Source organism: Podarcis erhardii (assembly GCF_964252035.2).
Source record: "Podarcis erhardii genome assembly, chromosome: 8".
Taxonomy (NCBI): Eukaryota; Metazoa; Chordata; class Lepidosauria; order Squamata; family Lacertidae; genus Podarcis; species Podarcis erhardii.
Genome location: NC_138499.1, coordinates 89,685,927 through 89,701,141, shown reverse-complemented (window position 1 = coordinate 89,701,141; position 15,215 = coordinate 89,685,927). Strand labels below are relative to the sequence as shown.

Here is a 15,215-nt window from a genome sequence, read left to right as displayed (position 1 = left end):
ACATTTCTCCCTGTTAAAATTCATCTTGTTTGTTTTGGCCCAGTTCTCTAATCTGTCAAGGTCAAGGCACTTGGTGTTGATATACAAAGCCCTGAACAACTTGGGTTCACAGCACCATAAGCAGCTGAGTGTTTATACCCCATCTGGATCACTGAGATCATCTATAGATGCACTGCTAGTCGTTCTCATGTTACCGAGGTCTGACTGTCCTCAGCTAGAATGGGGGCATTTAGTGTTGCCAGTCACATACTGCAGAACACTCTTCCACCCTTGAAGACTTTTTATGCCAACAGAACTATGCAGCTGTTTAAAACACTATAATGATTATTGTGTACTCTTTTTAATGGAGTGTTGCTTTTTCTCATTATACACTGCCCTGCTGTTCTATGATGTATGTATATGTGTGTGTGTATGCGTGTGCGTGCTAACCCAGGCTTCCTCAAACTTGGCCCTCCAGATGTTTTTGGCCTATAACTCCCATGATCCCTAGCTAGCAGGACCAGTGGTCAGGGATGATTTGAGAAAAGGTTCTTAAGTCCATGTCAAAGAAATGATCAACATCTTAACTGAACAAGGAAATCCATTTGAAGAAACTGATTTGATGTCAATTGGGGGCTCAAAAGTAATTCTAAGTGTCGAAGCTGTCAAGTGTGTTACAGAGGCATTTACAATAGGACTGAAAAAGTGTGAAGAATATGTCATGCCTCGTCTTGATCAAGTTCAAAATACAATTCATGAAGTTATTCCAAGGAGCAACCTTCACATTTTTAATAGAACAAAAAGCACCAGTAAAACAGAGTCCAAGATTACTAACTTGCTAAAAGACTCCAACTGGTTCTGCAAAGCATATGCCACATCTGAAGTACGGGATGGTGACATTGACGCTTTCTTTTCCTATGAAAAGCAATTGTACCCACTCTCCATTTCAGATGATGGAAAACTCCAAAAACCAACCAACAAGTCTGAAATTATAGACTGTATTCAATCAAAATGTGATGACAACTTTAATCACAGCAAACCAAATCTAACAGTTAAAATATTTGATGGAGCAGCTGTAATCCACAAACATAATCTGGGCAATGTCAAAACATTTTCAGAATACTATGAAAGTGTTTTTAAATCATATTTCAATAATCCACTGAAGGATATTTCACGACTAGATATGGTGTTTGATACTCTAGTAACAGTGTGAAGGCAGATACTTGAGAATCAAGAGGAAGTGACTTCAGTATTCAAGTCAAAAACACTACAATTCCAATGCAATTTAAGCAATTCATACGTGTTAATGAAAACAAGCAACAGTTGTTCCAGTTGCTAGCCAAGAGAATGGTGTAAAATGAGCGTCCAGGAAAACTTACTGAGCTTTTTGTTCATCTTTGATGCTGTTAAACTGAGTAAGAGGGTGATGAAGATTTTATAGTCATACAGTGGTACCTCGGGTTACATACACTTCAGGTTACAGACTCTGCTAACCCAGAAATAGTGCTTCAGGTTAAGAACTTTGCTTCAGGATGAGAACAGAAATTGGGCTCTGGTGGCGTGGCGGCAGCGGGAGGCCCCATTAGCTAAAGTGGTGCTTCAGGTTAAGAACAGTTTCAGGTTAAGAACGGACCTCCGGAACGAATTAAGTACTTAGCCCGAGGTACCACTGTATTTGCAGGACATGGGCTTGATGATCCTTGAGGTCCCTTCCAACTCTACAATTCTACGATTGGGGGGGGGGGTAATCCTGATGTCTATTTTGCTTTAGGAGGCTTAGTTTGGTCAAAATTGAATATAAGTTTTGAGAGCTAATGCAAAATTCATTACTTCTGGCAAATGAGCCACCTTACCTGCTAGAGGGTCGTGAACATTTGTGTCCCGGGCTTCTTAGACTCGTCTACCCATGTACTTACTATCTGAAACCAAAGCAGCACATTGGTTGCCAGATGTAATTTGTTTTTCAGCTTTCCCACCCCAGTAGGGAGAACCCAGCGGAGCTCCACAGCATAGAAGCCATGGAGGTTAACAGTACTTCCCTAGCACCACTGCTTAGAATTGACCACCCAGGGAAGAATGGAACAACCATAATACATTGCCCCCAATTCCCAGCACAAACAGGCTTTCAGAAGGATACTATGTTTAACTGTACAGTTGTACCTTGGTTGTCAAACATAATCCGTTCCGGGAGTCCGTTTGACTCCTGAAATGGTTTGAAAGCCAAGGCGCGGCTTCCGATTGGCTGCAGAAACTTCCTGCACTCAATTGGAAGCCATGGAAGCAACGTTGGACATTTGGCTGCCAAAAAATATTCGCAAACTGGAACATTAACTTCTGGGTTTGCGGCGTCCAGGAGCCAAAACATCTGAGTACGAAGGCGTTTGATAACCAAGGTACTGTACCGAAAGTGGCTCAGAGGTACAGGAGAATAAGCATGGTCACACACTCTCCTTGTTTGTTTCTCAGCATTAGTCAACCATCAAGACAAAGCAAGTGGTGTTTGTGCCAAAACTATCTGAATTCATTTCAATCAGATTTCAGGTCACCAGTCTCATCCAAGAGTATCTGGAACTCCATAACAACCTTGCTCAGGAAAGGAATACAGTGGTACCTCAGGTTAAGTACTTAATTCGTTCTGGAGGTCTGTTCTTAACCTGAAACTGTTCTTAACCTGAGGTACCACTTTAGCTAATGGGGCCTCCTGCTGCCGCCGCCGCACGATTTCTGTTCTCATCATGAAGCAAAGTTCTTAACCCGAGGTACTATTTCTGGGTTAGTGGAGTCTGTAACCTGAAGCGTCTGTAACCCAAGGTACCACTGTACTAGAAATTGGCTGGTGGTTGTTAACTTCTTGATCCACAAAAGCTTCTTTAGGTGCAGCTTTATAGTTACTTCCTTCAAAGACTGAAGCACTCCTCCACAAAGTGAGGCATTCGTCTCGTCTTTGACCTAGCTGGCCAATCCCTCCCTTCTTGATATAAAACAAGGGGGAAAGATCAAGCATACAATAAACTGGTCGAAGAATCTTGTCTACACCCCAACAGCTGAAACTCATCTGAAAGTACTTTGATTCAAATATGTGCTGGATACATCTATAATCTGTACTCATCAACAGCAGCATCAAAGTCATGGAAGATATGAAAAATTTCTGCCTCAATGCACTTAGTATGCACATCACAGCATACCAAAGGTTGTCATCCCCTCTGACATTATCTTCCACACCAACATTTCAGTCTATTTAAGTTCCTCCCTCACCACATTCATACACACCACTAGCTGCCATACCCTCTTCTGACTCATTCTGCTCCTCTACCTACTGTCTAATTTCCCTCCTTCCCTCTGAACAGTTATCTCAACTTCTGGTTGCTCTCCACTGATATGGTACACTGTATGTATGCTCCTCAACTTCTCTGCTGTCTTCTACACCATCAACCACTTTCTCCACTGCAACTTCCTTCATTCCTTTTTTTTTAACGTATTGTTCTCAGCTGGCTCTCCTCAAGGCAGTGCTTGATCGAAGTCTTCCCTGTGGGAGGAAGTTTCTCTTGGCACAGTCTATGAATACCTTCAAATTTTATGGTTTTTCAGGGACTCTTAATCTCAGGGTCATGGGTTCGATTCCCATGTTGGGTAAAAGATTCCTGCATTGCAAGGGTTTGAACTAGATGGCTCTTGTGGTCCCTTCCAACTCAATTCTATGAGGTTATCTATATGATGATGGCACACAGCTCTTCTTTTCTACCTATGATCCTTCTTCCATCCCATTCCACATATGGCTGCCCATCTGGTTTTTTTACTAACTGCCATCTTTTTACTTACTTACATCTAACTGCCACCTCAAACTTTGTATACAAGAACACGATCGTCTTACATCCCAAATTGCTGTCTGTATCCACTGGCATCAACATTCACCCAGTTAAACAGGCATAAGCCTCATCTTTGATCACTAAACATGATGAACAAAAAGCAGAAGATTCTATTTGTGTTAAAGTGCTTCTATCTACATAATGCAAAGCAAGAATTCATCCTATCCTCTTCACTCTAGTCCAAATAGTTGTAGGCTTCTCTCTGAACCTTCTTGTCACATATTAGCCCTCTATCAAAAACTTCAAAGTGAAAGAGATTTGCCCCTCTTATTGCTCAAAATACATGATACCCCTTCTCCGTTTACTACACTGCAATCCCATCCCCTTTCACAACATTCACACACGTATCTACCACATCTTTAGTTTTACAAACTTCCCTGAGTCTTCCATTCTATCCCTGTTCCCACTTACATCCCTACTGGGACCTCTACACTCCAACTCTGCCACCAGGGACTCCATTGGTGGCTGCCGCATTTTCTTCCCAGATATCCCCATGGAATGATGCTAGATTAGAATACCTAATTATATTCTGGGATGAAAAAACTGTGGCTATCTGCCACTAAAAGGAGCTGTGCCATGGACAAAAAGTAGAGGAGTGGCATACTCCATAACACAAAAATGTTTCTAGAGGAATGGGGAGAAGGGCAATCCCAGTGTTATCAGGGCGGCATTTAGACTGTTGTTTGAGGAATAGGCCAAGGGAGCCGGCACTGGTCCGCAGGCAGCTTCCGGGTCATGTGGCCAGCATGACCAAGCCACTTCTGGCGAACGAGAGCAGTGCACGGAAATGCCATTTGCCTTCCCGCCAGAGCAGTACCTATTTATCTACTTGCACTTTGATGTGCTTTCGAACTGTTAGGTTGGCAGGAGCTGGGACCAAGCAACGGGAGCTCACCCTGTCGCGGGGATTCGAACTGCCAACCTTCTGATCAGCAAGCCCTAGGCTCTGTGGTTTAACCCACAGCGCCACCCGTGTCCCCATATTATATTATAGCCATCTTCAAATATATATAGGGCTATCACACAGAGAATGAAGCAAGCTTGTTTTCTCCAATGGATTCAAGTTACAAGAAAGGAGATTCTGACTAAAACAGGAAAAGCTTTCTGGCTGTAAGAGCTGTTTGACAGTGGAACAGACTCCTATGAGAGGTGGTGGACTCTCTTTCCTCGGAGGTTTTTAAGCAGAGGTTGTATGGCCATCTGAAATGCGTGATCTAGTTGAGATGCCTGCACTGCAGGGGGCTGGACTAGATGACCCTTGGGGTTCCTTCCAACACTACAATTCTATGATTCTACAAGGATTACACGTGGGGTGAATTTAAATAAACAGAAATATATTTGATCAATGGAGAAATTTAATTTGTTTTAAATAAGGAACTTAGAATGGCTTTCCAGTATATTATTGTTTTTCTCGCTGTCTTTTGCAAATTGTGGTAAAAAAAACTATAATTAAAAAGAACTGGCCAACAGTCAGGCAAAATGCAAGTTTTAGTCCCGCAACATCTTTCCCACTCTGGAAACCTGTTACTTTTGGTTTTGAAATATACTACAAAAACAGTATAGCATAAACATATTAAAATAGATTTTTTTGACAAACAAAAAATCAGTAAAATAGCAACAGATGATAAAAACAATTTAATAGTTTTGAGAAAGTTTTAACCAGGTGAAAGAAAGTGGATACCTTAACAAACCATAGGTCTTAAGAGGTTTGCACGCAAGAGTGAGACTGGATGGGGTCTAGTTGTTAGTGTTCAGTCTCTCTCAACTCTACAGGAGTGTTTATGCTATCCAGGTGCAATACAGGGGACCCAGAGGCATGGAGACGAGGTTGGAAAAAGTGTTCCTCAAGCACCTTAGTCTGTCAACTTTGCCATGTTGGTCCTGAGCAAAGCAACACAAGTCCTAGCTCAGAGGTCACGGCAATGGCCTTAACTTTTGTTTTCCTTTAATGTTATTAAGCTCCACTGTAGGAGACCTATATAACTTTTGAGCACCAGGCTCTGCAAATACAAGCTTGCAGAGTTGAGAGACTAGGTGCCAGCTCCTAGACCAATAGTGGAACCTTGTGGTTCATACTCCTGTGTGCAAACCTCTTAAGATTTATGCTTTGTTCAGGTAGAAAACGGACAACCAGACACATTCTCATCATCTAACTGGAGACCATTTATAAATCACATTTTCAAAATGCATTATAATTCACACACACACACACACACACACACACACAATAACTACTAACATAGGCGACTATTACTCCCATACTGAATATGCCACACTTGCCTACGTTCTGGCTCTGGCCTGTCAAGTGTCCATTTGCTGCCACTGCTGGTATCTCCCACACCACAGATGAAGGAAGAAATTGTGATCTATTTGGTAAAACAGTGCCAACATTTTACTTGAGGCTAGCAACATACAGCACCAGTCTTAAGGAACAAATAAAAGGCATGAGGAAAGAACGGCATACGGATTGTGCCAAAACAACTGCCAGCCAAGCTGTTATCCAGGGCCTCTTTTCTGGTAAATAGACTGGCACAATCCTGGCCAAACAGGTAAAAGTTCTATTTCGGAACAGTATGGCCTGCACCAACTGACTGCCATGTTAGTAATGTCTGCCTGCTATTCCTGCTGCATTTGCTGGTGCCATTGCAGGAGCATTTAAATCCTGCTGCCCAGGATGTCCCCTCTTCCTTTCCATCATCACCATTGCTCATGTAATGCCCTTGTAAGTTCTCCTTTTTCAAGTTGCAGAACAAGTTTAAGTTTGTACATGCAATTGGGTTATGTAGAAGAATATCTCCTATATTCTTCCACTGACTGCCAAGTAATGGGTTCAAGGAATATACAAGTCAATTTTCAAAAAGCGGCAAATTAAAGCTGCAAGTAACAATGAGCCTTCTCTGGACAGCTCTAACCCCACAAATTCAATGAACACCGCATGCCAAACAGCAACTAAGAAAGTTTAAACATGGCTTAATGTCTAAATTTGAAAATAATAAATATGAAAAGAAAAAAGGGGAAGCGAATTGGGACACAAAAGGAAATTAAGGAAGGGACTAGGCAACAAGGATTTGAGTAAAAAACAAACAAGCTCCAGCCTTTGTAGACAGCACCTAAAGGCTGATGCCCAAAGCTTCATCTATCAATTAGGACTTAAGCAGATGATCCAACCTTTGCAGATTTTTTTTTTAGGGGGTGCATTTGTAATGTGCCTATGCAGTCAAGGTGGGGAGAGCTTGAGAAGCACCTCTGCTACTACAGAGACAGGGATATGTGGTTCCAGATCAGGGACAGCCTTGGTTAAAAAAAAAGGTTGTTCAGAATTGTTAAAATCTGCCCTTTCTTATCCCTCCTCCATCTGTAAGATTTGGGTTGTCAGTCAATCAACCGTCAAGTCTAGTGTAACCACTCTGTACCCAATATTTGCCATTCAAATGGGAATCCGAAATCAGTTAACACATTTAGAATTTCAAACACGTGTCACACAATGAAAACATGCATTCGTTTTTCACTCAAACAATATCCAAAATATGCAAATACCTGTTCCTGCAGGTCGTAGTCATAACTATCATGCAGTAGAAGACTGAGGACATAGCGAGTATAAATCATGGCATCAATGCCACATTTTTCTAGCTCTTGTCCCAGCCAGGTCTGCACGGGGCCCAAAGCATGAAGCAGAGACATTTCAGAAACAGGTACAGAGCCCAGACAGGAGCTTGAGGAGCTTTCAGATGGCAAACCATCCACAACAACTGTATAGATTGGGTGCATGAATCTAGGTGACTGTCATCCTTAGGACGTGATGCATTTTCTGTAGATGATATTCCGTAGGAACCTGGAGATGGTTATTTTTTTCACTCCAGCAAGGAGGAGAGAAGCTTGACTTCTAGGATAATCATTTATATTTCCTGGCAGTTATCAGTCTAAAGACAAGACCCACTCTTCAGGCATAACCACTGAGTACACTAAATCTTAACAGGAAACACATGTTTATGTGCATTTTTCTACCTTAATTTCACATTGACGCCAGATGTAAATCCCCAGCAGGACCTATAAATAAGAGGAAAAAAGAGGCTGTGATGCATATGAAGAAAAAAAATCACAATTTAAGCAAAATACATGAATGTATAAAGGGAACAGAAATGTACACTTATGAAAAAAACAAAGGTTTGTTATAAAAAGGAACTGAACTGAAGTGAACATTATAGGCTTGAAAACTAAAAAGAGAAAGTTTTGGGGAGCACTTTCAGCTGAGAAAGGGGAACCTTGTCTCCCTTTCCCTTGCTCTAGGCAAATCTTCCTTTGAGCTTGATAAAAGCAATTCTTTGCTCAGGGGCAATTAAATATTTTGACATGTGATCCACCTGTAAAATTTACTCAACCTCTGAGCACTACTTTCCTGCTCTAAAAAAGGAGTGGTAAACTTTGAGTCTTTGAGTGGTAAACTTTGAGCCTGGTGTGCTCTGGTCCATGGGGTCACGAAGAGTTGGACACGACTAAACGACTAAACAACAACAACAAACTTTGAGTGATTTTGTAATTCATTTTTAACCTTCCCTTTTACTGGATTCCAATCCCACAAGAGCCAAGCTTGCCATACATTATTAAATTAGCATATCTGTTTTGGTAATTATGGTTTTTCCTGCTATTCAGTTTTGTTAAAATTTTTATTATTAACTTGCTTCTGGAAATACTTGGGCAGTCATAAGTGGGCAATAATAAAATATTTACATGGAGAATTCTGCAGTACATTGAATTCAAAGGACTGGTTTGTTCCTTGCAACACCTGTAGTACTTAAGGCAACAGACTACAATATTAAAATAAGAAATATATCACACATTTTGATGGCTCACTTGGTGCTGATCATACCAAGGTCGCAGGTTCTATCCCCATACAGGACAGCTGCCTATTCCTGCACTGCAGGGGGCTGAATAGATACCGTAATCTGCAGGGTCCCTTCCAACTCTACAATTCTTTTTATATATAATTTTATTTTTTATTTTGACAAGGTAATAATAATAATAATAATAATTAATTAATTAATTAATAACAATAAAAATGTGCACCCCACCCCCGAGACCATCCATTGTAAGTACCCAACCTCCCAAAATTTCAACACCTCTTGCAATGGTTTGACCCCATTGCATTTTAACAGTACAAATTCTACAAATACCTTCCATAGCTCCTCAAAATCATTTCTCCTGCATATTCCCCATCTTACCTTAATAGTGCATGTTAATTTATCATTAATACCTATATCCCACACCTCTTTATACTATTCTTCCATTTTATCATCACCTTCCCCTTCCACGTCCTAGCAATAATAACTTGTGCAGCTGTCAATAAATTTGTATCTTCCACCCCATCGTAAACTGATAATAATGCTACCTTGGGACTTTCGGTCAGCTTTAACCCAGTGATTTCTGTTATGTCCTTACACACCTTTTGCCAAAAAATTGTACATATTTGCACCCCCACCACATGTGAACATAAGTCCTGGCATCCCCTCTAACATAACACTGAATATTCCTTGTTTATTTGATTTAATCTGACTGGTGTTAAATAACATCTCCAAATTAATTTATAATAATTTTCTTTTATCCTTATAGACAACATTTTCAAAGTGTGTTTCTCCTCAGCTTTGACTGTTTATCTGCCCTGCTGTCTCCTTATCCCCATTACAAAATTAATTAATCATACTTTGCCAACACTTTGTCTCTGTCTCTGATATCTTAACTGGCAACATTCCAAATAATTAAAAGGAAAATTTTGTCTACATTTTTTTTATCACTATGCTTCCAAACCATGAAAGCTTAATTTTCTTATATTCCTCAAGCTTTTCTTTAATTTCCCTATTTAATTTGTTAAAATTCTCTTGTTCTAAATTTCTTGTTATATTTATTCCTAGGTACTTTATTACATTTCTTAATTTTATATCTATTTTTATTTCCTTCAAAAATTTTCATTTTTCATCATCACAGATGAAGGCTTCTCCTCAGATCGTACAAATCTTTCACCTTTTACAACTCTACAATTGTATGATTCTGTGATTCTATGATCAGCTCTTGCTCCATTATACAGTAAGATGAGAGTAATAGAACAAGTTGATACGATATGGATATAAAAACAGTCACTTCTAGGAGACACAAATACAGTAGATAGATTGTGTTGTTTTTTCAAATTAATATCATTTCAGGAGCACAATATGAGAAACCTTTAAATCTGCTTCAGGCTTTAGAAGCCAGAAAACAAAAAAAATGAGAGGCAACATTATATAAAAAATGAAAAAGGAATTTGTTAAGGAGAAAGAACGGAAGGCATTAAAAATACTCTAAGAGCAATTAAAGGTTCTTGAGATTGGTGAAGAAGTCTCACCATTGGCTTTCTTGAGACAAAGGGTTTTTTTTGGCTTTGGACAACAAAACAGGAATTTGTCGGCTCATGTAGATAATTAAACAAATGTGTTAATACTAGCAATAAAAGCTTTAGCTGGAATGATGTATACTTTTGTATACATCAAGTAATCCAGTCAGACAAACATTGAAACAGTTAAGTCTAATATTATATAGAAAATTGTCTAATTCAAAATCTTTTAGAAAAGTCACACCATTGCTTAAAAATAAACTATATTTAATTATTTCAATTTTCCCACTCACCCACAGAATAGACTAAAAGTTTATTTGAGGTTCTATGGCACATATTTGCCCCCAGATGCCACATGAATCCACAAACTTTCCTGCAGTGGGAAAGAAAAATCCCTGAGCCCCAACTCTAGAATGCAGACGTCTTCTTAAAAGGGCTCCAGTGTGCAGAGTACACACAGGAACTCTCTCCTTCTTTCTTCTACCCTTTAAACTACTGTTCTCTGAAAAGAACATATAGTCTTGTGTACAGCTCCCCAACCACAATTTCTTCCTCTGATCCTCTAGAAAAAGAACAGAAAGGGAGAATACAGATGCTAGCAACAGCTTGGGATGCCCTGCTGTGCCTACAAGCTAAGGGTCATGGCAGGATGCTTGGATAGCCGACCACTGTCCCTGGCCCCCCTGGCCAAGTGATTCTAGCCTACAGAGAGAGACGAAGCCTAGTAGTTGCTCAAGTGCCGTGCTACACTAGCAGTTTTCCCTATCATCTCTCAACAGGAGTGTGGGGAAAGGACAGCTGCAAAGTACATGGTCTGGTACTAAGGCACCTGCTAGTCAATTGGTCCATTTAGGTTAAGGCTAAAAGGCATGATCTCCATGTCCTTCAGAGGCCAACAGCTGCCTATGTGCTCAGCCATGTGCTCTACAGCTGTCCTTTCCCCGTTTCCATCTCTCAACAGCAAAGGAAAAAGGACAGCTGCAGGGCGCATGGTGACTGCTAGCTTGAGGGCACTGGGGCTGAATTGTGCAGCGTTTCACAGAGGAATCCACTTTTCTTGTGATCCACACAGATTTGCCTTTGACTCCATCTCCTACAAGCCTGTGAAAGTTATATGGCAGTAGATCTAATGGAGGAAGAGAATAAGTAATGCCATCTTACTTACATGGCTTCACAAGAGTAAGAAAATAACTTTTCCTTTTTGTCCACAAAATCTGTATAAATTTTGTGGCAAATATATATATATATATATTCTTTTAGTAAAGGGTTTCCTTATAGAAAGAAGACATAAGCAGAGAAAGTCAGGGCTAGTGGTAAACTGTATAAAGCAGCTTTTAGTATTTTATTTTACATCTATCTGGCACAAGGGTGGGGAATTAGACTTGGTGAGTCGGCCAGATCATTATCTCCCACACAATGATCTCCTGATGTCACAATAACAGAAAGTGATCCATGTTTGCCCAGGCAGAGGATTGCTGGAGTTTGAATAGCTCTCTGTGATGCATAGCTCCCTGCGATGAAGTGAACAGGTTCATTTATTTATAAAAATAGTTGCATGCCTCTATATCATAAAAAATATATCAAAGCAATAAAAACATCTCACATGCAATCTGGACACCCCCTTGTTGTTCTTTTTATGTTGAGACCTGGATGTGCTCCAGACCCAAGAGTTAACACATAAATAACATGGAAGTCATTTTAATCCATCAAAAAGGGAATTAACATGTTGTCTCTAAGGGAAATTAGCATATTTACTAAATATATTGAACAAAATCAATGGGCAGCACACTAACAAAGGGCTTAGTTTAGAAGTCTTGTTCCTAAAGCATGTCTGAATATACAAAGGGTACACTACAAAAGAGGGGAAATTGGCTGAGGGAATGAAGCTGGTACCAGGAGAGTTTAGCAGTAGGGAGAGAAGAAGCGGCTGCTGGAGGAATAAGGAAGGTTTAGGCAGTGGAGCTTTGGAAAAGTTTTTAGGCCAAAAATGGGAAAAAGCAGGTGACAGACTTTGGGTTAATGGCTGAAAGTCAAAGATTCATTTCTGCAGTAGTTTGCTAGAGAAAGGAGACATAATACCTGTCCAGGTTCAGTGTGTTGAAGTTGAATGTCCCTTTTCTGGCAGGAAAAGGGAGAAGGAAAAGCAGGGGAAGAAGTCTGCAGGAAAGTTCCTGAGCACAGATGTGGGGTGCTGAAGTAAAAAGCATAGCCTCTTATGTTCAAGCCGGGCTTGAAAACTAGCATAAAGAACACATTTCCTATCTTCCTGGTAATTAATGGGTGTTAAAATATTTTGAGGCGGTGCCAGCCTAGAAGATCTTGGTCTAAAATGTTTGATAAATGGCTTCTAAAGATTTCTTCAGGTGAGTAGGGGGCAAGAAATAAACATATATTTTGGGCTCTACTAGAAGAAGCCTCAGGTCATTTAAAGTCAGGTCATCTGTGACATCAGGTGTAGGCCAGGTGGACACGGCATGGTCAAAACAGCCTCCTGAACGAAATGGGAGGACCTAATTAGGCCCACGGTCCAGAGGCTCCTCACCGCTGATCTTGAGAATACCAAAACCTAGTTAGTAGCATCTGTACCAACATTTGTTCTCTAACAAATATACTGTTTGCTTACTTACATTGGTGATATAACTAATATTTCCCAATTATTTCTACCCTATCTCAAGGACTCATAATGGACTACAGTAAATACACATGGGTGCCATCTTGCCCTCAGGGTTGTGGGTTCCCACCACCACAACATGGACATGTGATGTCACATGCACACACCTGCACATAGTGCATGATATCAAATGTACTATGTGCAGGCGTGTGCATATGTCATGGCACATCTGCACTGTGGCAGCCGGCAGTGATGTCTCTTCCTCCTCCTCCTATCTGCAGCTAGCAAGTCATCCTTTTACATGGGGAGGGGCTTGTACACAGAGGCAGAGAAACACTGCACCTGAGCCTCACCCCTGCAGAAAGGGGGTGCCTCACTCTCTGGCTGTGGAGGGAGGAGCTGAACTGCTGCCTGCTGGCTCTTTCCACTGACACTGTGGGTGCCCAAGCACCCACGGTCCCCTGGAACTGGCTCCTATGTAAATGCACATTTACAACAATCTTGCCAAGTAGGTTTCAGCCCAGTGCAAAGCGTATTTACTTAAAACATTCTAAAATAAATTTAATAATAATTGCTTCTAAGTTACATTCTCATAAACTAAGCCAGTAATGCAAATAACAATTATTTGTACAAGTAGGATTAAAGTTCTACAGCCCAAACCACATATTTATGAACAAATAAATTCCACTCCAGCAAAAACAGGGCTAACTTACCTAGACTGAACTCTTAGAATGAGAAAAGGAGTAATTTAATCTAATTTTATCCATGCTCCATATCACAGGGTACTCAATAGCCTAACCTAATGTATTGATACACTTTTTTTTACACAATATTGGAAAAATAAGCTCTTGCGCTAGGCAACATTGCAATTCTAGCTAAATGTGGTCCTGAAAACCATGCACTCAAAGCTGGCAGCTTTGTCCATAAGTAGAAAGGCATTGTATCAGAGTTTCCTGTTCAATAACTGGTTGCAGGCAGCTATGCACGGGTCCCAACTATCCACTCACTTCTTATGTGAAAAATCATTTACCAAAACATAAAGAATTATGCCCAAAGCTCACTATACACACCACAGATTCAGATATACAAACAATTAAGAGTTTGCCCACTTCCTTCCTTCTTTGTGTTTGTCTTCCAGATACCAGGAACCAAAAAGTCCAACTGTCTGGCAGAAAAATGGCAACTAGGCATTCTGTTCTGGCAAGTGTAACCCTGGTTTAAGGAGCCATTTGGTGCACCTCCAGATCTGTGTTAGAAACTCAAATATATAAGCTAAGTGCCAAATGGCTCCTTAAACCAGGGTTACAGTTGCCAAAATGAAATGTCTAGTTGCCATTTTGGGACAAGATGGCTCTAAGGTCTTATTTTTCAAACGATTGACTGCCTGTGATTATCAGTTAAGCATCTGGCTAGTTCAGATGACAACCTTGAGCTAGGTTAAGAGCTTTGAGAACTTAAAGAAGAAATCACAGTTAGTCCATCATTTGAAAAGTAAGATTTTAAGGCCATCTTGGCCAAAAATGACAACCAGATATTCCGTCTTGGTGACTGCAGCCTTGGATTAAGGACCCATTTGGCATCCAGCTTATATATCTGAGTTTCTAACACTGCTTCAGGTGCCATCTTCACTTGATCACAAGTGGCTGATAGCCAGGTGCAAAATGTGCCTGGTGAATTTTGAACGCTGGTCAGAGGCAGCCATTTTCAGGCAGGAACCATGCAAGGAGGGAGTAAGGAAGATAAGACCAGACAAATCAGAGAGCAAGAGAGATCGGACAAATCAGTTCTGCTGGTTTGCTACAGCCATTTCAGGAAGAAACCATGGAAGAGGGGGAAGATTGGAGAAATAATGGATCAGAAATGTCCCCATAGCAATCAATGGAAATTGTAGAATCACTTTGCAAACGCTCACCTAACAAATGATTTCCAGGGAACGCACTGCGTTTGATAAGCGGGACCTGTGTGTATAAAGTTCTATAAAGGTTCCAGACACAAAATGATTATGCTCCACATAGCTCTTAAAGATTTTTCAGAGTGTGTGAATGAGAACTACAATCAGCATTTTCACAGGAGAAAGAAGCTTCCACCTTAGTTTAGTAGTTGTTAGTAGTGGTTTCAATGCAAACTGTGCCTGCTCTCTTGGTTAACACCCAAAAGGAACATCCCGATTTTTTTCCACTACCAAGCATTGAACAGAAACTTGAAGGAGAGAGCAATTTCAGATCCTTCTCTAAGTGACATTTTGATTTCCCCATATTTATTTATTTATTTACCTACTTAATTTATAGGGCTGCCCCACAACAGAAGTACTCTAGGAAGCATTTGGGATGTAGTGGTTAGATTGTTGAACTAGGACCTGGGAAATCAGGGTTCAAATCTCCACTCAGTTATGAAGCTC

The 15,215-nt window shown here is 40.6% G+C and overlaps 1 protein-coding gene across 6 annotated transcripts in view; it reads right to left on the bottom strand.

The window, feature by feature from the left end:
- KIAA0232 overlaps nucleotides 1-15,215 on the bottom strand; it is a 55,427-nt gene that overhangs the window by 27,320 nt on the left and 12,892 nt on the right. For 4 of the 6 annotated variants that reach the window (XM_081872591.1, XM_081872590.1, XM_081872593.1 and 1 more), the window contains one exon: nucleotides 7,383-7,892. In XM_081872591.1, the coding sequence (XP_081728717.1) occupies nucleotides 7,383-7,613 (231 nt within the window). In that variant the 5' untranslated portion in view covers nucleotides 7,614-7,892. The remainder of the gene's footprint in view (nucleotides 1-7,382; nucleotides 7,893-15,215) is intronic. The other 2 variants (XM_081872594.1, XM_081872595.1) reach the window with 1 other exon arrangement.